The sequence below is a fragment of the Desmodus rotundus genome, chromosome 6 (assembly GCF_022682495.2).
Source record: "Desmodus rotundus isolate HL8 chromosome 6, HLdesRot8A.1, whole genome shotgun sequence".
Taxonomy (NCBI): domain Eukaryota; kingdom Metazoa; phylum Chordata; class Mammalia; order Chiroptera; family Phyllostomidae; genus Desmodus; species Desmodus rotundus.
This window is the reverse complement of record NC_071392.1, coordinates 110,675,136-110,702,613: the sequence shown is the minus strand read 5'-3', so window position 1 is coordinate 110,702,613 and position 27,478 is coordinate 110,675,136. Positions and strand designations below refer to the sequence as shown.

At 50.2% G+C, this 27,478-nt stretch overlaps 1 protein-coding gene and 1 pseudogene across 3 annotated transcripts; one reads left to right on the top strand and one right to left on the bottom strand.

Annotated features, from left to right (window-relative positions):
- Positions 1 to 183: 183 nt before the first annotated feature.
- Positions 184 to 23,022, top strand: MANBAL (mannosidase beta like). 3 transcript variants are annotated; one of them, XM_053927149.1, is made up of 3 exons: positions 184 to 230; positions 10,232 to 10,440; positions 22,137 to 23,022. In XM_053927149.1, exons 2-3 carry the CDS (start codon positions 10,291 to 10,293, stop codon positions 22,242 to 22,244), a joined length of 258 nt encoding a protein of 85 aa, XP_053783124.1. In that variant the 5' UTR covers positions 184 to 230; positions 10,232 to 10,290; the 3' UTR covers positions 22,245 to 23,022. The 3 variants fall into 3 exon arrangements, with proteins under 3 accessions (XP_053783124.1, XP_053783126.1, XP_024415212.1); XM_053927151.1 differs by lacking the exon at positions 184 to 230 and adding an exon at positions 274 to 292; XM_024559444.3 differs by lacking the exon at positions 184 to 230 and adding an exon at positions 4,963 to 5,100.
- LOC112303730 (large ribosomal subunit protein uL13 pseudogene) lies at positions 3,102 to 3,710 on the bottom strand (annotated as a pseudogene).
- Positions 23,023 to 27,478: the final 4,456 nt, after the last annotated feature.

Sequence of the window (27,478 nt, the reverse complement as noted above, 5' to 3'; positions counted from 1 at the left end):
TGCTGAAATGGGCTGAGTGATAGATTTGGAGAAGCCAGGAGGTCTCTATCTTGCTTTCCCAGGCCTCTCCCTCTGGCTGAAACCAACGAAGCAAGGACAAAAGTCCAGCAAACCACAAACCTTAGCAACGCGGGCGGAGCCGAACCCGCTGGTTGCTCAGGCGCGTCACTTCCGGGATCCGTGGTCCCGGCGAACCACTTCCGGGGGAGCGGCGCGCGGCAGCGCGGGCGGTGAGTGCTACGGTGCCGGCGGCCGGGCCGGGGTTTCGGGGCGGGGCGGAGTCGCCGAGGCGGTGGGAACGAGATGGGGAGCAGCGGCCTTGCTGGCCCAGGCGGCTCTGTTCCGTTTGCCTGGGCGTCTCTGCGCAGGGCCAGAATAAATTCCCACGGGCTTGTTAGGAAGTTACTTGCAGACGGGAATTTGGGTCCCTGGGAGGCAGAAGGCCTGGCCTGGTGCCGTCCAGCGCTTTAGTTCAGAGCCTGGGCAGAACCCAGCGCTCTTTATGGCCTGGACCCGGCCTTTCCTCCGCTGAGTGGAGCATTAGGAGCCAGGTCTCCGGGGTTCGAGGCCTGAGTGTGCCCCGTAGTGCTCTGTAACCGGGGGCGATCTCTGGTTTCCTCTCTGGTTCTCAATTTCCTCCCCTGCAACGGACACGTAGGCTTGACCTGGGGAATAAATGAGATGGTGAATGCAAAGCAGTTGGTAAGGGTGCCCGTGCGTGTTTGCTGGGTGAAGCCTTTTCAAAACAAGTGGAAAATGAATATGTGAAACTCAACACTTTTTAAGTACTGATAAGAAATTCGGATTTATCACATTTTGCAGGACATCTGCACACCAGTTTCAGCCCACTGGCTGCCGGTTCTGACTCTGCTCTGGGAGATGGCTTAGCTTTCCATAGGGCCAAACTTTAACCCACCTTGGAGCAGTTCTTGGGAATTTGCTGTAGCGGGATGGATGGGTCTGGGTATGCATTGCTATAACACAGTGACTAATTCACGACGCTGATTTTCTATCCCCAGTCTATTTCAGTTGAATTTTCAGAGCAGAATTTCAAAATCCATTAGAAGCCAAGAGTCCCCTACCAGTACACTTGGAATCTTGGTTTTTCTGTCTTAGAGAACATTTTATTTCTATTGGCTAAGTCTGGAGAGCTCTAAATGTCTCAGGGGTTGTTTATTTTGCAATGTTGACTTTTTCAATAAAATGGTTTTAGAACAATTTTAGACTTAGATAATTATTGCAAAGATACTACAGTGAGTTCCCATATGCCCCACACCCAATTTCCCTTGTTATTAACATCTTACATTAGTATAGTACATTTTTCACAATTAACAAACCAATATTGGTAAGTTATCGTTAACTAAAGTCTACGCTTTATTCAGATTTGCTCAGTTTCCCCCCAGTGCCCTTTTTCTGTTCCAGGGTCCCATCCAGGACGCCACATTACATTTAGTGGTCATGTCCTACTAGGCTCCTCTTGGCTATGATAGTTTCTCAAACTACTTGTTTTAGATGAGCTTGACAGTTTCCATTATTATGAGTCAGAGAGTATAAAATGAGCCCCAATGGGGATTTATCTGGTGTTTTTCTTACAATTAGATTGGAGTTAGGAGTTACTGGCAATGGGGAGGAGGACCACTGGAGTAAAGGGCAGTTCCCTTCCCATCACATCCCATCCCATCCCATCCCATCCCATCCCATCCCATCCCATCCCATCCCATCAAGAGCACTTACTACCAAATACAAGTTGTCAGTGCTGATGTTAATCTGGATCACTCACCTGTCACGTTTTTCTATCGTTACTCCCTTTCAGTTGCCTCCGATGTCCTTTGACATACCCCAATTAGTGTTTTGTTCTTTCTTTTTTACTTTGTGCTCCGGGCTTATCTTGTATATTTCTGTCTCAGTCCTCGAGTTAATCATTCCTCCAAGGATTCCTGGTTCCTTTTACTGGAGAATGGTAGTAGACACCAAAATCTGGGTGCTAAGTGTTCTCATTGCCACTGGGAAGCTCATGCTTCCAGTCCATCTAAGCGGACAGAATAAGAGATACATGTGTGTATCTAACCTGTATATACATACATATCTAAATATCTCTTTATGTAGCCACCTGTATCTATATTAGGCTAAACAGGAGTTAGTTCATACTGATGTCTGCAACTCTTATCCATCCCGTCTGGGGCATTCCAGCCTCCTGTGGCTTCTCTGTAACCTCCCACTCCGACTGTGACAAACCTAGCTTTCACCATCTCTCATTCATGTACTTCATTGTTCAATTTCAGTGTACACATATGGTGGCTTCAGAATTGTAACCCTGTATCGCCTGTGGGAATAACTTAATCAGCTACAGTACAGTGCACGTGTATAGTTCCTTTCACCTGTAGTCTTACAGACTCTACTCATTTCCGAAGTTAGGGAGGTCAATACCTGATTCTCCCTGATTCTTCAGTGAAGTTGTCTAATACATTTAGATTCAGAATGTCACATTCTGCATTCCATCCTGAGATACCCTGACTTCCTAAATGATTTTTAAAAAATACTTGCACTCACCACTGGCTGGTGTGGCTCAGTGGACTGAGCGCCGGTCTGTGAACCAAAAGGTCACAGGTTTGATTCCCAGTCAGGGCACATGCCTGGGTTGCGGGCCAGGTCCCCAGCTGGGGACATGCAAGACGCAACTGATAATGTTTCTCTCCCTCTCTTTCTTCCTCTTTCCCTCCCTCTGAAAATAAATAAATCTTAAAAAAATATATTTGTACTCATTAAAGTTTATTCTTTGTGCGGTACAGTTCTATGGGTTTTGACAAATGCTTAATGTCCTGTATTCACCGTTACAGTGTCATACAAAATGTTTTCACCTTCAGGGACCATTTATAACTTCTCAGCAGTCCCGTTGGCTCTCTTTTCAAAACATATCTATAAGCTGAGCATTTAGCACCTCCACTGCGGCCTCCCTGGTACGTGTGACCGTTTGACTACTACAGTAACCTGCTTACTGGTCTCCCCGTCCCCTCCTGTCTATTCTCAGCACACAGCCAGAGGGACCATTTTTTTCTTTCTTTTTTCTTTTCTTTTTTTTTAAAGGAATTAACAGTTTTATCAGGCTCAGACTAGGAGTCCACGAGTCTTGAGGACCTCTGTGTATCTGTCACTTTGCTTTTCCACATTCTTTTCGGTCTGTTTCTGTAGCTCCCCGAGCTGCTTTTTCTTCCGGTAATGGATCTTGGCCTTCTCCTTCCTCTTGTCCTCCAGTGTGGCTGTGACTTGCTGGTCAACCTCCTGAGCCAGGCTGCCCTTGGGAGGTAGACTTCTGTGTAGGCTTCAGATGCACAACCTTGAGGGCTCTGGGAACCGCCATTTGCTTTTGCGTGTCGCGGGATCCCATCAAACACCTTGCGGAGGTCCAAGGTGGCCTGGCCTCGCTTGGTCCTGAGGGTTGGCATACTTTGCGTGGTCTGCCAAAAGATGTGGTCGGAAGTGGTAAGGGCTGTGGGATAGCTTGATGTTCATCCGCTTGTGGAGGAAGGCCAGGTACTGCAACTTGTTTCTATAGAAATTGCCAGAAATGTTGATGCCTTCACAGTGCACAACCGCACCTTCCGGCCCAGCAGTACCTGCTTGTCCACAAAGGCTGGCAGGAGATGGCCTCGGCCCCTGAGTACCAGGACCTGCCCCTCCGCCCTCTTTGGCCGCTGCCTGGGAAAGCCAGAGGGACCATTTTAAGATGAGTCAGACCAGGCCACCACCACCACCATCGTCGTCATCGTCATCATCATCATCATCATCATCATCATCATCATCATCATCATTGCTAAGAACCTTTCCGTGGCTATGCTTTTACTCAGAGGAAGAGCCAAAGTCCTTGTAATGGCTTATGGACCCTGCACAGTTCGCTTACTCTACGGTTCTTGGTCACAAAGTTCATTCCTGCCTCAGGACCTTAGCCCCGCTGTTCCTTCATCCTGGGTACCCTAACAAATACTTTAATGACTCTTTCCTTTGCTTTCTCTGGCTTCTACTGAGACGTTGCCTCCGAGGGTCCCTTCCCTGGCCACCCATATAAAATAGCATGTCTTTCCCCCCTGTTTATGTTTCCTTGTGGTGCTCACCCCTGACATTACATTATTTGTGTGTGTGTGTGAGTGCCACTACTGGGAGGAAAACTCCGTGGTAGGAACTAGAATAATGGCTGGCACACAGTACGTATTCAATAGATATTTGTCCAATGAATGATGCCTCTGACCCTAGTGTGTGACTTTCAGGGATGAACCTCAAGGGGTCTGGTAACCTTATGAAATTATTTGCCGTGTTTGGTAATAAATGGGTATGTACTTTTTATTAAATTCTGGTGGGGGTGTGCAATTTCCCCTTTGCCCTTAAGCAAGTGTGAGCACCACAGGGCTAGAGACACTGCCAGGCATTCAGCTCCGCCCTGACTCACTGGGAAAGCCTAAGCAAGCCCCGTGCCTCTCAGCTCCTCCTCGTTGTTACATGAGGCGGTTGTTGGGGCAGATGCTCTTGCTTTAAAGGTGAAAACCAGGCTTAGGGTTCATCACTTATAAGTGTTTGAGTCAGGCCTTGGAATAAACTCAAGTTGGTCCCAGGGTCTCCGTTGTCCAGGAGCTTACAGCAGACCAAGTGAAAAACATTAGACTCAGTGTAGTATTTCTCAAACCATAAGAAATACACTTTGAATTTGGACCCAGCACATCCATACTTGGAGGTAGATGGATATGACTGAAAAAAGCTTCAGGATTTGGTACCCACCCTTTCTAAGGTGATATTTTCTATTGTCATTCATTTGAAGTGCTGACTAATAAGGTTAAAAAGTGCTGATTACAGCTTTGGAAATGGTTTCCATGGTGCACTAATGGGCCACAGCCTGCAGTTTGAAAACTTTGGACCTAGTGGGTAAGAGCTCAGCAGGGTCTGGAGAAGCCAGCCAGTTTGCCTCCTGACTTGGCCACCGCTCAGGCAAGCAATCCCTGGCTGGCCATGTAACCTCTCTAAGCCCCGGTTTCCTCATCCTCATTGGTGACACCTGCCTCCCAGAGCGGTTGTGCAGGGAGTGAGACGGTGTGTGTGCGCTTCTGGCAAAAGGTTTGTTCCCTGCTGCTGCTGGGACGATGGCAGCTGGGGAGGGGTGGTGGTGGTGAGCAAAGCCTGTTGCAGGAGAGCCTGAGGGTAATGCCTTCTAGTTGAGAGCTTAAGGATGAGTAGGACTCTTGTGACTTCTGTGGTCCAGAAAGGAGAACCCAGGAATCCTGGCGGGCGGGCAGGCAGCCTGGGACGTAAAGTACAGGGGCGCAGAGGAAGTAGACGGGAGTTCTGCTGCACACACGATGTGTGCGGTGTGTTTTGTGAGTCCCTGAGCTTTTGTTACAACCACCCTTCCGTTACACTTGCACTGGCCACATGTGACGATTGATCTTTAGATTAATTAAAGTTAAATAAAATTCAGTCTCTCAGCGGCCAAATTTCCATGCCCGAAGCCACATGTTGCCAGTGGCCACCATGCTAGAGAGCACAACGCTAGATCATTCCATCTTTGCAGGAAGTTCTGCTGGACAGCACTTCACTAAGCCCCATCCAGCCTTGTGAAGGGAGAACATAGGATGTGGATTTTTCTTTTAAATTGTAGTCATTGTTTCAGTACTATTCCACAAGTGAAAACTTACGACCCCTTCACTTCAACAGCAACTATTTCCATTTTCCTGTGGCCTCTTTTGATCTTTAGCCAAAGAAATCACAGTTTACACATCTTGCAGCCGCAGTGTTTATGTCACCATTTTCTTTGTTCAGTGGGCGTTATTTTGCAGAGACTTTCCCCTGACCTGAGACTTCTGGTGTCCATGCCGGGGGCGGGGGGTTAGGGGGGTGCCGTGGTGTGCGGGAATCAGGGTAGCGGGGTGTTTATTGGCAGACACTTCAGTTGCTGCCTGTGTTTCAGTGTTAAGAGCAATACTGCTGTGAACCTTTTTATACCTGAGGCCTTTTCCTTCTTTTGAATTGTTTCCTTACTGTAAATTCTAGGAAGTGAGTTATTCAGTCAGAGGATATAATCACTTTTATGGCCCTTGTTATGCATTGCCTAATTGCCATTATAGAAAAAAAAAAAAGCCTAAATGCTTATAGCTTTGAAAGGATACTATTGTTGTTTGGTTCCTGAGAACATCCAGCCTCCAGGGGGTCAGGAGATGGGCTCAAAGAGCAGCTGATTGCTGATGGAGTCGGGGTTTGTGCCCGGGCGATTTCTGATTCCTGGCCCCATGTTTTTATCATACCACAAATATTCATAACAATTTGTTAGTAACTGTAATAAATCTAACTATAGATAAGTCAAGTAGGCGTGTTGCAGCCTTAAGCGTAAAACTTGGGACTGAAGACCTATTTTCCCCCAGAAGTTTATTTAGAAAGTCACAGAGGTGGTGGAAGTGAGCCGTGGAAGAAGTGGGCTCAGGCAAGAAGGGCCCTCGGAGTTTTAGGAGCGGGAGTGAGGCAAGGACGGTGCGCCTGGGGGGAGGGGTGGGGGAGGCACGGGTGTGGTGGAGAGGGAGAGAGAGCTGCTGAGGGCACTTTTTAAAATGTGTATTTGTGAGGCGCCACTGAAGAAATGAGGGATCTCTCTCCCACCTTGTTGTTCACGTGGCATAGGATGCAGGGCCCTGTGCGTGTTCCTCCAGCGAGGCTTTTCTCACAGCTGCCTTGGAATTCACTTCAGGGCCAGTTTATGAGCCACCCCCAAAAATCCGCCTGGCGTCTTAGCGTCATACCTTGTATTTGACCAAAAATGGTATTCCTGAGCTCGCGGCCCCACCTGATTCACCACACTTGGATCCCGATGACGCTGGGCTCTTTCCAAGAAGTCAAATCCTTCCTAGGAGGAAGATCTGCCAGCTCTGAGCATGTTGAGAAAAAAAGGGGGGGTGGGGCTCAGGCTTCGAAGCCTGTTCTGAAGAAGACAAGTGGTTGGAAAAGGCGGCCACCTTGTTGGCCCAGGCACAGGACCTTCGTAAGTGACCGAGTTGAGAAAGAGACAATATACATTTGCTTACGTCCCAGTGTGTTTAGTGAGAAGGTCACTTTTGTCATCCTTTAGTCACTCCTCCTAAATGTTGGAAAAATGTTGCCCAGCAACGAAGCTGCGGAGCCAGCATGGAAGGTCTTGGGACCATCTCTAGCCAGGCTACGGGTGTAATTTTAAATTTTCTAGTAGCCACATTTAAAAAGTAAAAAGAAACAGATAAAGTTACTTTTTATTGTGGTAAGATACATGTAACATAAAATTTAACATTTTAACTATTTTTAAGTGTACAATTCAGTGGTATTCAGAACGTTGTATAGCCATCACCACCATCTATTTCCAGAACTTTCCGTCATGCCAAACTGAAACTATCCACTGAGCAATGACCCCCCCACTTCCCTCTTTTGCCCTCGGTGACTTGAAGTTTAGTTTCCGTCTCTCTTGAGTTTGCCTGCTCTAGGCACCGTATGTAAGTGGAATGACACAACATTCTTTTGTGTGTGACTTACTTCATTTAGCATCATGTTTTCCGGGTTCGTCCATGTATCAGAATTTTGTTCCTTTTAACACCTGAATAATATTCCCTTGTGTGTATATACCACATTTCCCTTGTGTGTATATACCACATTGGGTTTTAAAAACCCAAAAGTTTTTAATTCTTATGAAAGTCCACTTTATTTTTTCTTTTGTTGCCTGTGCTTGTGCTGTCACATCCAAGAAATCATTGCCAAATCCAATGTCACAAAGCGTTTCCCCCATGTTTTCTTCCGTAAGTTTTATAATTTTAGCTCTTAAGGTTAGATCTTTGACCCATTTCGAGTTAATTTTTGGGCCTGGTGTAAGGTGGCGTCCAGCTTCACTCTTTTGCATGTGGATATCCAGTTTTCCCAGCACTATTTGCTGAAAAGGCTGTTCTTTCCCACTGAATGGTCTTGTAACCCTTGTTCAGAAATGGATTGGCTACATACAAGAGGAGACCCCCCCCAAAACTGGAATTATATTCTGGAGGGTGGGCCTCTTGTAATACAGGCTTCCCCCACTAGGTGAGTGTTCTAGAAACCCATCTGGAGCAGTGTACCAGCTGGCATTGTTGTGAGAGGCTGTGTCCACCTTCAGTGAATTTTTCTTGAAGACTCTTACAGTGTGTTTGCCCATTTTGTGATGGGTGATTTATGAGCGCACCCGTCCACACCGAGCTGAGCGTTCAGCGGTTTCTAACCCAAACAGCATGACGCCCTGCCCCACCCTCCCTATTCACCTGATCTCACCCCACGTGACTTTTTTGTGTTTCCTCCAATGAAAAATGTCCTCAAAGGGAAACATTTTGCCGATGTGGAAATGGCAAAACAAAAAAGGCTGAAGTACCAAAAGGCATCAAAATTGATGAGTTCAGAAACTGTTTTGAACAGTGGAAAAAATGTCTTGATAGGTGCATTGCATCAAATGAAGAGTATTTTGGAGGTGACTGCAATTTAAGCTTGTAAGAATAAATACAGAATTTTTTAATAAATAAATTCTGGGTTTTATTTTTTTTGTCCCCCACCTCACCTGGGAGGATTTGTTTGTGGGCTCTCTATTCTATTCCATTGTCCTAGAGCCTTATACCAGTACCACACCATTTTGATTATTGTAGCTTTGTAATGAGTTTTGAAATCAGGAAGTGAATCCTCCAACTTTGTTCTTTTTTTTCAAGCCCTGGCTCCTGTTTAAGATCAAGTGAAATTAATAATGTAATTAACCCAATATATCAATTCAACATATAATCAATATAGGACATTATTAGAGAGCTATTTTACATTCTTACATTCGTCCTATCTACTAAATTGAGTGTGTGTTTAGCTTAACAGCCATTCTTCCCTTGCACTAGCTGTATTTCAACTCTCAATAGCCACATGGGACTCCCGGCCCCTGCATTAGACTGCTCACGTGCAGCAGAAAATTGCACTGTGGCACAGATCTCCGAAAACACAGAGGGTTTCGAGTTGGGTGGGTCTGCTTTCAAAGTACTTTTGCCCCTTTTTCATAGAGGTGGGCAGAAGGAAGCCCCTCGTGGGTGCTCTGGTAGAGGGGGAGCAGTTCAGTCGTACCGGGGGTGGGGGTGATGAGAAAGACATGCTGGGAAGTAGCAGTTGAACTCAGCCTTGGCGGCAGAGCCGGGGCTTCACCAAGCAGTAGAAGTGGGGAAGGGCATTCCTGGCAGAGTATGCAGCCTGGGTAGCGGTCCAGGATCGTGGAAGAGCCCAGGGCTCTCGGAGAATTACAGGCAGTTCTTGCAGCTCGACTGGGGTATTGGGAGTGGGGGGCCAGTGCCAGACCTTCCATCACTGCCCCGTCGTCCATGTCCCCCGCATCTCTTAATTGGTTACTGGCAGTAGCCTGGCACCATTCTCTGTGTCCGCTCTGTGCCCCTCCTCCCTTCATTAGTCACTTCTCTGCTGAAAACCCTGCTGCGGCTTTACATGATACTCGATCAAATCGAGAGGATGAGGGTCCTGCAAGGTCAGCCCCCACTCCTCTCTGACCATACCTCTTTCCTGTCTCTCTCCGGAGCCCCTCTCTGGCCACTTTGGACTCATACCCTGCCCCAGGGCTCTACGCTTGCTCTTTCTCTGCCTGGGATGTGTTCCCTGAGGTGCTCAGTGGCTCACTCTCAGACTTCATTTCTCTGCCACCTCATTCCTGTCTCCTTCACAGAGCACCTCCTGTCACCCTGGACAAAGTAAAATGATGTCCTTACATTGTTTCAAAACAGTTTTAACTAGCTGGCATTTCACATCTGGACGTGTTCTTTGTCTGCCTCTGCCCTGAGATGTGGGCGCCAGGAGGACAGGGGTATGTCTGTTCTGCTCACTCCTCAGTGCTTGGTGTTCAGTACTTGTTGAATGAACGACTGGATGAATAAATGAACACATAAGCAAAACCTGAAACATAGCCGGCCTGCGGTAAGCGTATGTTGATTTGAGACTTCTGCTGAAATGTTTGCATTTACCTACTTACTTTCCCTAACTTTATAATGGGAACATTTTCAAACAGACCAAAAAACTGAGAGCGGTTCAATGACTATCCATACATCCTCCACTTAGATTCAAGAATTGCTACGGTTTCCCCCCGGTTGCATTATGTGTTCTTGTATGTCTGTGTGGGTTCATGCAGTGGGACCATCGCAGACTCAGCTGTGGAAACATGACGCTTTCCCTTTGCCTTTAGACGTTGGCCCTGGAGTGTGGTGAGCCAGAGGAGACCTCAGGCAGCCAGCGGCTGAGGCCATGGCCTCCGACCTGGACTTCTCACCTCCCGAGGTGCCGGAGCCCACTTTCCTGGAGAACCTGTTACGGTACGGACTCTTCCTGGGGGCCATCTTCCAGCTCATCTGTGTGCTGGCCATCCTCATCCCGGTTCCCAAGTCCCACGAGGCGGTGAGTCCTTCTCTGTGAGCCTCAGCTCCTCAGGCTGGGTGCTGGGCTTTATTGATACATTGTGTCTCCAGATCCCTGCCTGGTAGCCTTGAGCCATGTGATTCACACTTTCTTTGTTCACACATGTGTTCCGCAGTTTTACTCAGTGCCTGTACGGGTCACACTGTGCTGAAAGAGGCGGCGTCTGCCCTCCAGGAGCTTCTGGTCTTTGGGGGTGGGGCACGTGTGAAACAAATACACGTTTCCTGGGAAGGACTGGAGGGTGTATGACAAGGGGGAGGACTCGGGCTGGACTACCTCCCCTCCCCCAGGGGGAGGGGCACTTACGTGCAAGTACCTGAGGAATAAAGGAGCTGGCCAGTTCAAGGACCTGAGTGAAGGCGACTGTGTCCGCAGCACAGAGGGGACGCAATGAGAGGTGCAGGTAAATGAGTCGGCAGGGCCCAGAGGGTTTTAAGTAAGAAAATGACTTAATGAAATGTAAGAAATGCTCAGATGGCTTTTTCGTTGTTTTTGATTCTTTTGCTACACTGTACACCCTCCTTCCACCACCACCGCCCTCACTTGTCTCCGGACACTGATTGTTGGTGAAGGCGGGTCGTGGTCACCTGTGGAATCCACGTCCGGGATTTGGCTCATTGCGTCTCCGTGGTGTCATTGGCCGTGTTTCTCTGTTCCCCGTATCTCCTGTCAATGGGAAATTTGATATGGAGGCTTGATTCAGTTCAGACCAGGTTGTTTGGTGAGAACACCTCACAGCTGGTGCTGTGTACTTCCTGTCGTGTGCCATCCACAGGCAGGTGGAGTCTGGTTGTTACACATTGAGAGGCTGATCAGTGGCTTCAGGTAGCCGGTCCCTCTGTCAGAAAGTGCCCATCAGCACCCCCTAAATGGTTTGGCACCCACTGATGACCATTGCTTAGATCCCTTCTTTTCCCTCCTTGTCTTAGCTGGACTTCTTCAGCGAAGAAGGCCTTTTCCTCACTGGCTGTGCGGTTGCTCTGAAATGCTGTTCATACTAAAAGGCAGGACTAATGCTTGGTTCTTTGTCTTTATTCATTAATTTTCAGAGTAGTGAGTTTGGGCTCTAGCAGCCTCCAATTTAACCAGTGAAGCTTTGGTTTTCATATATTTGGAATATATGTTTATATATTTGATATGTTTTAAATGATCTTAGTGTTTTTTTAAGCTCAAATGGTCTCAGCGAGTGCTCTGCTGAGTCGTGTGAAATGCTGTCTCCCAGGGAAGGCCTCTAGAGGCTCTTACCGGGGTGTTTACTGGGGGCAGGTCACATAAGCACCCTCTGCCTAGCACAGACCAAGATTCCAGACTTCCAGAAGGAGAGCAGGTGTTCAGCATAAACCTTATGGTTGGCACAAACAGTTTAGACACAGTGAGCCACTCTTACCCATTCTGGGAATGGTGGGAGCCACCCAAAACTCCGTTTCCCAGATGCCAGCCAAGGGCCAAGCTTACGAGCTGGCTTTTCTAAGGATAGCAGTTTTCTTTAATGTTAACTCTATTCTGCACACCTGCAATGTACTTGTTATACTTTAAAATAACTATATCATGCCCTGGCCGGACAGCTCAGTTAGTGTCGTCCCGCTACACCAAAGTTGCAAGTTCGATTCCAGATCAGGGCAGAAGAGTCAACCAATAAGTGCCTAAGTAAATGGAACAGGTCTGTGTGTGTGTGTGTTTCTCTCTTTTCCCCTTTCCTCTCTCTCTAAAACTAATTTTGAAATAAAATAACTACATTGTTTTTCACAATTAACATAAGACTCAGAATGAAGTTTAAGATGTCTTTGTGGTTCTTTGTTTTGGCCCACAAATAGTGTGTTTAGCAATTCTTTCCCTCACCCAGGTGTGCTCCTGCTGTGACCCACAGTTCGGTTAATTTGCTTTCATTTGTTTCTAACTTTTAGGGATGGTTTTTCTTTAGTTAAAAGTTACATAAATACTTATATACAACATTTTCCAAAGTCAAAACTGTATAACAAGACACAGTCACAGAAGTTTCCTCTAATCTCAGAATCCTCCACCCTTTCCCCTTCCTCCCACCACAGGGTACCATTTTTATTATTTTGATTTTTTCCTTCGTTTCATTTTGAAAACATTCGCAAACACTTATGCGTGTGATATGTATATTCCCCCTTTGATACACACAGTATATAGCACACTAGTAAACACAGTTTCACAGCATTCTTTTCACTTAACAATAGACAGTGTGTTCTGGAGATCCACGTGTCTCGGAAGTGACTGTGTCTGAGAGATCCTGCTGGTGTGGCTGGGAGGATGATGGGGATTTACTTGGTGCAGTGGGGAACCTGGGGAAGGAGTGTGCTGAGTTCAGTGTTAAACAGGTGCCTTTGAGATGGGCTGGTCTGTATCAGACAAAGCACCTGGGCTGAGTGTTGAGCAGCATTTGGGAGTTGATGAGGTGTAACTGAGGAGCGAGTGTGGAGCGAGAGGAGAAGAGGGTCTAGTCCATCTTCAAGGAGCTCCTGCGCTAAGGGAACAGGCAGGGAGGGGCAGCCACCGAGGGCGGGGCAAACCTTGGTGAGCACGGGGCAGACTTGTGGCCTCTGGGTTGGCCGTCTGTCTCTATTTCGTATTCTGGTGTTTTGAGAAGGAGGTCGTGATTGGACTTTTTCCACCCACACTTGTATCACATTCTAAACACGTCATCCCTGTGCTCTGGGCTCTGTCCTCAGACACGGCATGCTATTGGGCTTTATAAATAACAAACATTTGTTATTGTCATTGGCCACTGATGAAGCCTGCTAAGAGTCCCGAGGGAGCGAGGTGATGACTGTTCCTGTTTCATAGGCAGAGATGTCCGAGTCAGAGGTGTGTGGCCTTTTGGAGAGCTGCCGCTCACCTCTTACTGTGTCTTAACCCTTCTAGGCGGGCACCAGGGGCCCGCGTCACCTCAGCAAACTTTCAGAAGGTTGGGGGGAGGCCCTTTAGGGACCGCGGAGGTTTTTAGTGGCGCAGGGGGTTGCGGTCTTTTGAGGCAGGAAGTTGACAAAGGGTCCACAGTGTGCCCCCATTCCCCTCTCCCCACCTCCTCTGCCCGTTAGAGGTTCATTTGGGACAACAGCCTCATCTTTTAAAATATAAATATAGTACGTAAGCTTTCATTTTAATTTATTTTGCAGTTTAGGGGAGCAAGACTCACACAAGCGAATTGTCTTAATGACTGAAGCTTACTGTTTTAACTTTTTCTTTAGTTTTTCAGTGGACCAGTAGCAAAAATACAGTACCATTCATTTGCCTTTTTCTTGGTGCCTCACACCAGCAAATGGCCCCCAGTTGTGCAGGGGTTCAGCTGCCAGCTCTCCTCCGTGTGCCCCTTAATGCAGCCTTCTCTCGCTGCTTGCACTTCTAAAGCAATGGAGAGGAAACTGTTCTGTGTGTAGACAGTTACAAAGAGAGGCTGAGTGCTGAGACTGTGCTCACAGGCTGTGCCGTGCAGCTAGCGGGGATTTGGGATCTGGATGGGGAGGGGGAAAGATGGGGCTTTTAACTTGGGGCTAGGCAGCTCCTCGGAAGGAAGGGAGGCTGCGGGAATGGCACAGTGTGTGGGACTCCAGGCAGCCCAAGGGCGGGGGTGGGGGGCACCTGGACATGGAGGGTGGCCTGAGGTGGGAGAGGGCAGAAGAGGGGATGGGCTGACCCAGAGAACAATCTTGTTCTTTTTGCCTTGTTGCTTAGGGCAAAACCATCCTTCTTGCTTGGCCTATAGAAAGAAACAAGGTTTATTAGTGGCTTTTTGGGTCAGAAGATAATATTTTTGGCTCCAGATGATGGGAAAGCCTTTGAAAAGCAAAAGAATGTCTTTCCTGTTGTCCCAGTAAGCTGATTTTTTTGCAAATAGTTTATGACTTCAGTGCTTCAATACTGAGGAGATTATTTGAAAGCTCTTTTGGGGGTAATCAGGGAAGAAAAAAGGAATACATACAAGTGCTTCCCACCCCACCCCCTTCCTTTTCTCAGTAGGAGCAAGAACCAACGGGTAAAATCAACACCAAAGTCCCTGGGACCCTAAGCCGATCAAGGACTTTCCTTTTCTCAGTGACAACTCATTGAACCAAGACCGAGCAAACCCAACATTTGTTGGAGCCCGGGCCACTCGCACCGAGATTCTGGCTCAGTGGTTCTCCGAAGCTTGGAGCAGTGTCTTCTTACAGCACCCAGGCGGTTCGTATGCAGACACGGGGCCAGTCTGGAGACCACTTCCTGAAGCTCGAACCAGTTTCTGGAGGACAGGAGGTGTTCAGTCCCCTGTGTGTTAAGTGTGAAATAACAGCAAGACATCCAAGCGGTGAAGGGGGAGAGCCGTGAGAAGTTGGGAGTAGATGCCTGGGAATTATTTTACCAACATAGCATTATTTCTTGAAACCCTGAGAATGAATTGCTGAGCTTTTCAAGAGAAATCAAAATTTAGGAGAGGCCTGAACTTAAGGCATTGCTTGAACTATTGGAAGAAGCTTTTGTGCAGTGCAGATGCCCTGAAAAGATGGGGGTGCTGTGCCCAGGCAGGGATGCAGCGGGACCTCTGGAAGGGGCAGGAGCCCAGGATGCCGTCACTCACCACCTGCATCCCCTCTGCCTCTCCTCTCTGCCTGTCTCCTGCCTTTCACTTCTCTTTCCTGGGCCCAGCTTCCTCTGTGCGCTGGCTCTGTGGTTAAGAAACATGGCCGCGAACAGCTCCCAGAGGCGACATCCTTCAGCTGCAGCATCCGGAGGCTGTCTTTGTGCTTGGTCTCAGTTTCGGAATCCCCAGGGAAGGAACTCTAGCTGACCCAGCTTGGGACAGCGATGGCCGGTGTCGGGGGAGGAGAGGGTCCACTGGTGTGACCTCTGGGGTAGAGGGGAAGGTCAGTTCTCAAAGGAGCAGGGGTGCTGTGCAGACAAGGCTGGGGTCTCCATTCCTCTCTCTCGCTTAGGACACTGGGCAGAGAACCAGGAGACTGTGGTCTCCCTGAAAACCACCCAGTGGTTCAAGGAGAGCACAGGGGAAACCCAGGCCCCACAGAGACGGGGAAAGAGAACAATCGAGTGATTGAGGAGCAGCTGCTCCGTTTGACGGCGATGCTGTGTTCAGGCTGCTGTGCTTCCCAGTCCTTAAAAGGGAGTCCAGAGTCCCTAGGGCTCCCTAGGTAGGCTTGAGCAGTCTGTGAGCTCCCTGAAATCGTGTACAGAAATGTGATTTTTCATGTTCAGGCACATATTCTGGGAAGATGGTCTCTAGCCTTTCTCAAAGTGGAGTGCCACAGTTTGATGAGGCAGGAGCCCAGTTCCAGGAGTGGGTGATAAGGCAGTAAAGGTAGGGAGCCCTTCTTCCCTCCCTTCTCAAAAGCCTGCCTGAGCTGACTTCCAAGCCTTGTTCTTTCTTTCTTTTTTTAAAAAAGATTTTATGTATTTATTTTTAGAGAGAGGGGAAGGGAGGGAGAAAGAGAGTGATGGATGCTAGAGAGAATCACCCATCGGCTGCCTCTTGTACATGCCCCAACCAGGATACCCCAACCAGGATCGAACCAGCACCCTGACCAGGAATCAAATTGGTGATCTTGACCTTTTGCTTTGCAAGACAACACCCAACCAACTGAGCCATGCTGGTCAGGGCCTCCTTTGGACCAGTTTCTATACAGTGTTGATCCACTCAACCCTGAGCACGTGGGTGTTGACTTAGTTCAGCGACTCATACAGCAGCTTGTAATAGTTCACCTGGCAGTTAATCATGAACTCTCCTTGCAGTTTAAATGCTGACTGCACTGATGCCTTCCTACGTTTCCTCAGAATGAAACTGCACTGGCTCTTAGAGCTGGGAATTTATCAAACTCACGGCAGGCCTCTGCTTCACATGCTTGCACCCTGGCCCTTGGCCAACAGGTCGGGAGGGGCAGTGTGTGCCATTTCTGCCAGGCCACCTTCAACTGGCCACTCCTGTGCCCACAGTGACTGAGAGCCCTCCCAGAGCCACGATTTTATTTACTCATTCAGAGAGAGGGGAAGGGACCTGGCCTGCAACCCAGGCATATGCCCTGACTGGGAATGCAACCGGCAGCCCTTTGGTTCCTAGGCCAGCACTCAATCCACTGAGCCACACCAGCCAGGGCGAGGCTCTCGATTTTAAACTAGGCTCCTGATTGCCAGTGAAGGCTGCCCTAGTAAATAATTAACCGGGGCAAGTTTATACCCATTCTCCACACCGCAGGAGACAGGCTCGCAGAACCAACCGTGCAGTTCTGCCCTGTATTATTTTTAAGCTTGGAAGGGGTTTGCAGTTGAATTGGGTGGCAGGGATATTTTTACTTAATGAGCTGTCTCTGAGAGATTGCTGTGCGGTGGGCAGGGTGAAGGTGTAAACATGGTCTCAAGATGTGTACCGGCTCGTAGGAGAGACAGACAGTTAGATACACAGGGAGCCACAGACCAGCTGGTGGGAAGGGCCTGTGTGATGCTGAATTGTGTGTGGCATGAGCTCCCAAGGCTGCTCTCACTAATCACAGGCCTCGCCCGCTGAGCACATCCTGGACACTATATCTGTTCACCTTGCTGAGCCCACGTGGACAGCTTCCCCTGTCCCCTGTTTTAGCTGGCCCTGTTCTCCTCTCAAGACCAGCGCTAGTTCCATCTCTGCAGGGCCTTCTCAGCCCCCACCCCGCCAGGGCCCCGTGCAAGCGTGCACAGCAGGGCACAGGAGCTTTAGCACTAGCCCCACCTGGCCTGGGTGCTGGCCCACCCTCAGCTCCCTCAGCCTGTGTCATGCCCGGCCCCCAGAGTTCCTGAGGACCAAGTGAGATAAGGGGCATAGGGGGCTCCCTGGGCCGAGCACAGTGGTTTTCTGTCCCTGGACCATTTCAGGGAAAGCGTGGTTTCTGCCTGTGAGGATGACATGTCCTGATTTATGGGGGCAAATCCACGCTGACCTGTGTCGTGGAAAGCATAAACTTCTCTGTGCTTTCCCCGCTGGAGGGGATTCAGTGCATCGTGGCACAGATTTAATTTTTTGAATCTGATGAATAGCAGCAATTTTCTGGCCTCGAAAGCTGTTGTGGAGCTGCTTCATTATTGATGAGGCTGTGTCCGCCGGGGCCGTCTCTGCAGACCCGGGGACCTCCCGGCAAGAGAGGTTTTCTTTTACTCCCGACAGTGTTGTTGTCGAGGAAACATGAGACTGGCTTCAGAGGAGGAGAGGTGACCCCAGATATAAAGGTGGGAGGGGACTGTAGTTTTTGGAGTCTGCCCTCTGCCTGGCTTGTACCAGCAACGTGCAATTGAAGAGAAATTAAAAGTCAGCCATTCGCTCAGAGTCATTCTCGCCAGCCAAGAGTTTGGAGCTCCAGCTCTGTGTGGCGGGGACCCCAGCGGCTGAGGCATGTGCATAACAGCTGCTCTAGGGTAGGCTTGGGGAGGGCAGCTGTGCCCCACTGGGCCAGTCACTGAGTGTCGGTGAGCCTCAGTTCCCTCACCTGTAAAAAGGCTGCTGGTGCTGGTGGTGGGAGGCCCACTGAGCTGATGTTAGCAAAGCTCACACATGGTGCCCATCACTGAGTACGCATTCTCTCCTTCACTGCCCCATGGCGCCCGGCAAGGAACCTGCCTACCTGGGCATAGACGGGTGGGTGATGAATGCCAAGTACCTGTGCGGAGCATGAAAGGGAACAGAGTACCTGGGAGCTTCTGGCTCGACCAGTAGCCCGGAGTGACAGAGTCGGCTGCACAAGGGGTCCTGCCCTGAGATGGGTCGGACTGGAGTGCAATGGCCCTGGAGGCCACACTGAGGCTCTTGGAATTTGTCGTATACTGAGAGGGACACTTCTACCAGAGACACTTTCAAAGCAGAAAACAGACGGTATCTCCTGAAACAACAGTTTGGGATTCTAAAAGCAACGTGGCAGGTGCTGAGGAAAGCCTGTGGGCGGCTGATGCGAAGAGAGGCAGGCTGGAGACCATTCGGTCTGGTCCTGCAAAGCACTGTGTGACCAGAGGGGCTGGGTGGAATTCAGAGCCCGCTGGAAAGGGGAGTGGCCAAGACCTGGCACAGGTTGGATGTGGGGCACGAGGGAATGGTGAGAACTCGGAAGGGACCCGGAGCTTTCTAGCTGGGGTAACTGAGTGGGTGACGATGCCAAAAGCTGAGGTGGTGAAGGGAGGAGGAGGTCGGGGTGCAGAGACACATGACACGTTCGGATGACTCGGTGACCATGGTGTGTACACGCTCCCACAGAGAACCGCGTTCGTCTGTGAAAGTTAAAGCACGACTCAAGGAGCACTGACCCGCTCTCCTGACTCCCGGAGGGACTTGAGTCCCACTCAGGGGGGTTCTGAAGGACCCTCTGACAGAGTCTAGAAGAAGCTGTCCTTGTCATTCCGTGGCCACCTGTGGTTCCAGGGGCTACTACACGGAGTGCAAGTAGATTTCACAGTTGACGCACTATCTCCATCTCCATGACCCCAGGGTCCCTTGCAACCTGGGAGAGGCTGTACTGTATATAACCATTAAGAGCTGAGGTTCAAATCCTGGCTGTGCTGCTTACCATCTGAAACCGTAGCCAAGTCATATGACCTGAGTGTCTGTTCTTTCATGTATAAAACCGGGCTCATTAGGGCACTTCATGAGGCTGGAATGAGCAGACCACGGAACACAGGGCCAGGCATTGTGTACATAGTATGAGCAGTGTCGCGGCTGTGGCCGCTGTTGTTACTACGGGTTGCTGTGTCTAGGTGTATGTACTTCAGGGTGCGTATATTTGGTTTAAAATCTGCTTGCGTCCCCTGTGCCCCTGGAAAAAGTGAGGCCAGTCTTAAGTTATATTTTCACAATGATAAACAAGTGTGAAGTTCCCGTGGTTATGGGAGATCTTGCTTGTTCTTTCTTTTCTTTCATTTCGTTCTTTCATCCATTCATCCAGCAACAACTGAGGCTGTCCCAAGGAGCTCACAGGCTAGTAGGGGAGACCAACGTGAGAACATGTAACGGTAATAAAATAATAGTGGCATCATAAGGTTCCTGGGGGCATGAGGGGTAGGGGCGGAGGGGGGGTGCACTTGGCTACAAGTAGAGGAGCAGAGAAGGAAGGGTAGATGGTGAGTAGGGTCGTGTTCTTGGGCTGGGTCAAGCCACGGGGAGGGCTTTATTGGGAGGCCAAGGAAAGAAGGGGTGACCAGTGGGAGCCGTGGGGCCTGAGCCAGTGTGGGGGGTGGAGAAGAGCACAGACGAGGCAGGAGAGGTGGCCTCCTTAGATGCCCTCCCAGGTGCGGGCCCTGAGGCTGATGGGAAGCCCCTGGAAGGCGTACGATGGGGGCATCTGCGCTTGAGAAAAATGCCTTTGGCAGGTACACAAGGAAAGGCTTAGAGAGCAGGGAGTTTGGTTAGCAGAGGGGGAGCTGAAGTAGGCACTCTGATGCTAAAAATAGGGACTGAGGCAAGAGGTAGTGGAGGAGGTCACATCAGTAGGACTTGGTGACTGGACGGTGGGGTGGAGGGAGAGGGTGGGCCCACCGGGACTCTGGTCACTCTGCCCACAGGAGGGGAGGAGGCCTGGCTTGCTGGAGAAGGGCTATGCCTGGCCTGGGACAGCTGAGCTGGAGGTGCCTGGGGGACTCCAGGCTCAGTCATCTGATAGGCACCTGGGTGAGGGGAGAGGTCTGGGAGGTGCCAGGAAGGACGAGGCACCTGAGAGGGGGTGTAAGGAGCAAGGTGGGTTCCGAACTGGGCCCCGCCAAAACCGGAAGAGCTCAGAGTGGGGCTCCCCCTGGGGGTCCTGGCAGGCCTGGACCGGAGGTCTGTGTGCCCCTGGCCCTCAGGGACCCGCTGGTGTCGGGGGACTGATAGGTGCTGCACTGGGGACGGCCTGAGGTCTTAAAGGCATTGTCCCCTGCGGGTCTGCCTCAAACAGCTGCCTTCCTGCTGAGCTCTGGGCCCTGCAGCCTGCACACTTGACACGCTGGCTTTTTGAGGTTTGGTTTTGTTTGTTTGCTTTTCTAATTTTTCTTTCTTTGCCAAATTACATAAACAGTGTCAGTGCGGAGGTACAGGCTGGGGGAGTCTAGAGCTGCCACCAGAGATTTGGCCGGAGGAGAGACCAGCCTCGTCATTATTTTGGGAAGATCACTCGGGGGTACCGGGGCCCGGGGCTGGGCCTTTGCATGTGCTGTCTCAGCTGGCAGGGAGGAGAGAAGATTACGCCGGCTAGGGCTGGCCGATAAGAGGGAGCTGACAGACCTCTGGACCAGCCTTCAGCCGAGGCCCTGCCTCTTCTGTAGGATGGAGGCTCAGGCCAGGGGCTGATGGATGAGCTGGGAAGGATAGAGCTTAAAGCAAGCTGGAAGCCAGGAGTTGGCCAATTAAACAGGGAAAATATTTTTCCCTTCCAGAAAAAGTGTGTTCCCTCCTCATATTCTTAGTCTTCTCTTTGTTTTCCCATTATTTGATAAAATAACACAGGCACCGAGAAACATTTTCTTTGCACAGGACCTTGGGGGGCCGTGGGCCCTTGAATAAGGAGGCAGCTGCTGCCCCAGCCCATGTCTTTCAGGAGGGGATTTGGGGCTAGTGTCACCAGATGTTTAAAGTTTTCAAGAAAGCCATGAATCCAGATTGAATGAGAGATCTCCCAGTTGGCCTGAATTCTTAAACTCTGTAGGCCAAGTGAAGCCCGCCTGTGGGCCGGATGAGGCCTGGGAGCTTCGGCCAGTGCCTGAGCGGGATGCGCCCTGCTCACACCTTGCCCGGCTCTGGTGCTGCGATTTATCACCTGGGGGAGGGGACACTCGACAGGCCTGAGCCCTGTCCCGATTCTTCTGACGTGAGCCTGAGTGGCTGGAGCAGGCCAAGTCCTTCCTTCCCTGGCGCCCACTTTTTATAGCAGTGCAATGAAGGCCAGAGTTGGAGCTGCAGTTTTGAACTTTCTTTAAGCCACAGAACCTTGGCTTAAGCCAAATCTTAGAGGGAAGAAATCACAGTGTACATGACAGATAAAAACCGGAGCTCCTCCAGGCCTCGGGAGAGGCTGGGGTTCTGTCCCCAGGCTGCCCTCTGCCCCTCCCCCACGGGGCACCTCTGCCAGGCCCCACAGAGCAGTTCAGTGGCTGGCCGTCTATCTGCCGGCTGGTGGTGTCCACCCCTGTGGCCCTGGCACTCTGTGGGGTGAATGGGGAGAAGAGAACAGCAGGGCCAGAAGGGGAGCAAGCTTCAGTGGGGCTGCCCCATGGCTGGCTCCTCACCCAAATTCTGCCCAGGCCCTGCCCAGGGTGACCAGCCAGCCACTGGGTGCAGCTACATGTACTGGGTGCTTTTCATGCATTTTTGCCTCCTCACAGTGGCCCTCCAAGGCGTGCATCACTATTTCCATTTCCCCGGTGGGTAAACCAAGACACAGAAAGGGGAAGCGAATTCCCCACAAGGTCACTTGGCTGGAATGTGGAGGAGCTTAGATTTCACCTGTGAGACTCCAAAGGCTATATCTTCCCCTTGGGGCCTCCTCCCCTGTCTCCACCCAGAACTGTCCTGCTCCCAGTGGCTATTCTGCATACATGTCCATGCTGGGTCCCAGCCACAATGGCTTCTGTCCCTTATGTTTCTATGGCATGCTTTCGTTTGCAAAGTCCCTTCAAACACGATCTCATTTTGCTGGTATCAGGCGTGACCCGTCTAAGCAGGACTCTGTTTTATCACCACACAGGAGGCAGAACCCGCGGAGCCCAGAGGTGGGGAGGTGACGAGGAAGCCCAAGGCTGCTGCTCCTTCCTCGAACAAGAGGCCCAAGAAGGAGACCAAGAAGAAGCGTTAGAAGACGAGGCCTGTGGAGCCTGGCAGGAGGGGCGAGGGCCTTGGGGGTGGCCCTCCTGGGACTCAGCATCCTGTTTCCTTGCTCCATCCCGGGCTCAGAGATCTGGGTGATCCTGACAGTCCCAGGTCCCAGCCGGACAGGCCACCACTTCCTCTTCATTCTGCTTCCTTGACGGTTTAGAGCCAAGGGGACCGAAACACTCTGTGAGCAGAGACCATTCTGAACTTGTTTGTTCAGAAGTCGGGTCGATTACAGAGCCATGTTGTCTCACTTCATCTGGAGTCCAGCCTTTAGTCAGCCACCTCGTGGATTCACACTGCGCTGTGGAGCCCTAGTCTCGTGCCGACGAGCACCGCCCTGTCCCAGTGTGTGTGCACCGCGATGTCCCGCTAATCAGTCACCTTTGTCTCCTCCACCTGTGCAGATGGAGCCGGGCCTCACCTGTTCTGTTCAGGTCAGGATGCCGCGGCCACTAGTGCAACGGCCAGGTCTCAAAGGTGCCCGGCGTGAGAGCCAGCAGAAGACCCAGGCCAGGGCGATACCTGCTTCTCCAGCAACGGAAGGGACTTAGTTGAATGAGTGTGTGTTTCTTGGGCCCAACTTTCTGTGCCTCTGAAATGGGGGGCTTTTTTTTTTTCAACCTACCATAGCATGGCTTCCACCCCTACAATAACCCACGTCTCTCATCCCCTCCCCCTGCCCCAAGTCTTTCATCCCCTAACCAGGGTGGAAACGTTTTGGGGGAAGTAAATGTCAATAAACTGCCTTGCATGCTGAACCTCCTTTGTGTTGTGTGCTGCTGAGGGAAAGGGGGAGCCTGGTCCCTGCTCTGGGGGTGAAGGAAGGGCTCACACCCAGAGAAGTGGGACATTGCGGTGAGGGTGGCCAGAGTGGGGGTGGCTCTGGTCAGAGCTGCAGCTGTTCTGGGACAGCTCTTCAGGGAGGGTCCAGCCAACTGCTTGTGAGGCCCATAGTCACTGGAAACCCTGGTGAATGCCCACGCGTGTGTTAGAGTTTCCACTGGGATGGGCCCCACTCACTCCCCAGTTCCTGTTGCCTGAGGGAGAAGCCGCTTATCCTCAGAGTGGCTTGAGAAAAACCGAGGCGAAGGCCTCAAGTGGCATGGCCTGGGTCACACAGGTCCAGCCACAGGCCCTGAGTCAGCTGCCAAGGAAAAGCCATGACCTAAAGTAACTCTGATTGGCCCAGCTGGTTTACCAAACACTTTCCCAAATGTCATGGCTGATGAGGATGCGCTAAGGGGTGAGTGTGTGTCATCTCCACTTCAGAGAGGGGAGACTGAAATTCTGACGACTTGAGAGTGCCGGAACTCGGACTTGGACCCAAGTCCACGGCCCTTTCCTTGGTACGTAGCAAACACTCAGTGAGCGTCAATAGGCGTGGTGCTTCGAGGGTCCCTGCGTGGCTACAGTGGGCCTGGCAAGGTCTCCCACCTTTGTAGGTCCGACCCCCTTCAATGGTCTCCCGTGGAGACTGCTGCCAGAGAACGGGCCGAGGAAAGCATGAGTGGTCATCCTCTGTGCCACACCCCGCTCCGTCCATACCTGCTGTGGACAAAGTTTTCACATTTGTCTCTCTTGACTTCTAGGGCCCCACCTGCCCCTGGTTTTCCTCCAACATCACTGAGCTCTCCGTATCTGAAGGGCCCAGGTTTCAGTCCTCGGTCTTACCTCTGCACCCACTCTCTTGAAGATCTCATCCAGGCTCATGGCTTTATGCAGATGTCTCCCAAACAGATCCCTCCAGATCCCTCTCCTAAACTCCAGACTCGCGCGTCGGACTTCGTACTTATACCTCCATTTGGATACTCAACACGCATCTCAAAGCAAATCCCTGATCTCTCCCCGGCCATCCCAGGTCTGATCTTTTGGTGGTCTTCCGCATCCTAAAACACATCTTCATTCTTCCAGTTGCTCAGGCCAAAAACTTTGGAACCTTCCTTGACTCTCTTCTTTCTGTGATGCTCCACTTGTGACCCTGTGTGGTTCTGTGACTTGACCTTCAAAGTCCAGAATGAGACCTGTGTCACCACTTCCCTCGGCTACCAAGGTCCAGCCACCATCATCTCGCCCAGATATTGCAGCTGCCTCCTCATGGACTGTCCTCGACAGCAGCCAGAGGGATCCTGTCAAAACCTGTAAGATCACATCTCTCCCCTGCTCCCATCTCACACAGGTAAAGGCCAAAGTCCTCACCGGAACCCCTCAGGGCCTGCAAGAGCTACTCCGCCTCCTTTACCTTTCTGACTTTGTGAGAGACCACTCCTCCTCCGTTTCCCCCTCCACTGCATCCTCACTGGCCACCGTCCTCCTCAAACATGCCAGGCACCTGCGGCTGTAGGGCCTTTGAACTTGCTGTTCCCACTTTCTCTAATACTATGCCTCCAGTGGTAGAGTAATGGCCCCCCAAAGATGTCCACATCCTAATCTTCAGGACTGGTGACTGTCACCTTACATGGCAAAAAGGACTTTGCTGGTGTGAGTAAAGGGTCCTGAGCCCTGGCTGGTGTGGCTCAGTGGATTGAGTGTTGGCCTTTGAACCAAAAGCTTGCTGGTTCAATTCCCAGTCAGGGCACATGCCTGGGTTGCAGGCCAGGTCCCTGACTGGGGGCTTGTGAGATGCAGTTGGTGGATGTATCTCTCATGCATCGATGTTTCTCTCTTTCTCTTTTAGAAGGAAAAAAAAAAAGGATTTTGAGATGAGGAGATTAGTCTGGATTATTCAGATGAGCCATATAAAATCAAAGCCTCCTTATAAAGAAAAGAGAGAGGCAGGAAAGTCAAAGAGAAGGAGATGGGATGATGGGAGCATAAGTCGGAGTAGGCAGGGCCATGAGCCAAGGAATGTGGGCAGCTTCCGGAAGCTGGAGAAGACAAGGGATGGATCTTCCCTAGAGCCCCCAGAAGGAACACAGCTCTGCCGACGCCTTGGTTTTAGCCCAGCGCGACCCATTTGGGACCCCCGACCTCAAGAACTGTAAACCATTACATTTGTGTTCTTTTGTTACAGCAGCAATAGCAAAAGTAAGGTACATGCCTCACTTCCCTCGGATCATTATCCAGGGAAGCCTTCTCATACCCAACTTAAAATTGTAACTTTACCCCCAACCCTCCTACCCCCATCCCTTACTTATTTTTTCTTCTGCGCATATACCATCACCTAATATACTACGCATTTTATTTACTTTGTTTGTTGTCTTACACCTCAATTGGAACATTGAGCTCTAAGAAGAAAGGAATTTTATAGTTCTTGCTTATAGGCGAATCCCCAAGGCCTAGAAGAGTGCCTGGCACATAGTAGGTGCTCGATAAATATTTGTAGCATGGATGACATTAGGGGAAGGTGGCCTGCCCCGTCCTGACAAGGCAGCTTAGGGCATAAGCGCCGTGCGTGCCCAGGTACTTTACACGCGCGATTCTCTCCTCACAGCACCCCGTGAGGCTGGTAACGTTATCATTGCCATTCTACAATGAGGATGTGGAGGTACTTGGAATTGAACTCAGGCAGCCTGACGCCAGGGCCCGCTCTCTGAGTCACCCTGCTGTTTCCTCCCTTTCGGCCCTCAGGGGATTCCCCAGGAGGGCTCTCTGCCAGGGAAAAGATTGGGGCTTGGCTTCTGGAGGCATCACTACCCAAAGGACTAAATCACTAATGGTAAAATTATGCTCTTTAATGAGGAAGAGACTCTAGGGTAGAGTTTTAAAAAAATCTTATTGAGGCGAATAAAATGAACTCTTTGCACGTAGATGGTTTAGTGGCATTTAGTACATTCGCAATGTTATGTAACTGCCACCCCATCTAGTTCCAAATTAATTTTGTCATCTCCCCCAAAACCCCACCAAGCAGTTTCTTCCCATTCCCCTCCCCGCTGAGCCCCTGGCAATCACCAATCTGCTATCTGTCTATAGGGTCGATTTACCCATTCCGGGTATTCTGAATAGATGGAATCGCAATATGTGACATTTTATGTGTGGCTTCTTTCACTTAACGGGATGTTTTTGAGGTTCATCCATGTTGTAGGCTGGCTCATATCAGCACTTCATTCCTTTTTATGGTTGAATAATATCCTAGTGTGTGTGTTTTGAAGGCAGCTTGGTGAATGAGATTTTGGAGCCAGCCAGTCACATTTTGAATCTGGATTCCATGGGGGAGGGGCTGTGTGGGGTTAGGCAAAGGGATTCACACCTGTGATGTTCAGAGCCTACGAAATGGAGATCATACATCAAACTCACAGCTCTATTGTAAAAATAAGGTATGCTGTGTGTGTGTCTGGCGCCTAGGGCATAGTAGGTGGTTTGTAAATGGTAACAACGACAGCAAGTGCTCAATCTGGGACAAAGTTATTATCACTAAAACATTCTGAGCCAGTCAGCCATGATCCTGGCTGCCTCGGAAGAGGAGCACGTCCTTAGCCCCCCAGTCCTGGGAAAGCAAAGTTAAGGGAAGGGTTCCAAGGCTGAGCTCATGCTTGCTTTTGCAGTTGGAGAGCTCTTTAGATTTCTAGGAGACTTTGCCCTCAGTTTTTCCTTCCTCGTTTATTCAATAGTCCTTCGAATCATGGAGGCTGAAAGTTACATGGCAGCAAAGGGGAGAGGAACTAACTTTAAAAAAAAAATTCCAAATAAACTCGTGAAAGGAGTTCATTAGTCATCAGGGAAATGTGAATGAAAACTACAGTGTGATTCCAGAATGACGAAAATCGAAAAGACAGACCACAGCAACTGTTGGGGGGTGTATGGGGTGACTGAAAGTCCCGAAGATTGCTGGTGGAGGTGTAAAATGCCACAACCACTTTAGAAGACATTTGGGACTTTCTTTACAAAGTTCAACATTCATCTACCCTATGGTCCAGCATTCTGCTCTGAGGTGTTGATCCAAGCAAAACGAAAATACTATCCATGGAAGCCTGGTACCAAATTCTAGCGAGAATGTTCATCACAGCTCTGGCCCTAATAGGCAAGCACTGGAAACAGCGCAGATGCTGATCAAGGGAATGGATACACTGTGTGTTCACACAGTGAAATACCACACGCTGTAGAGCAATGATCTACTTATACACCCAATGACATGAAACCAATCTCAGAACTATTATTGTGAAGATGAAGAAGCCACACATACCCACAAACACAAACACAAGGCATACCGTCTAGTTCTATTCACAGGGAATTCTAAAATAGACAAAACTAATCTGGGGTGATAGAAATCAGATCAGG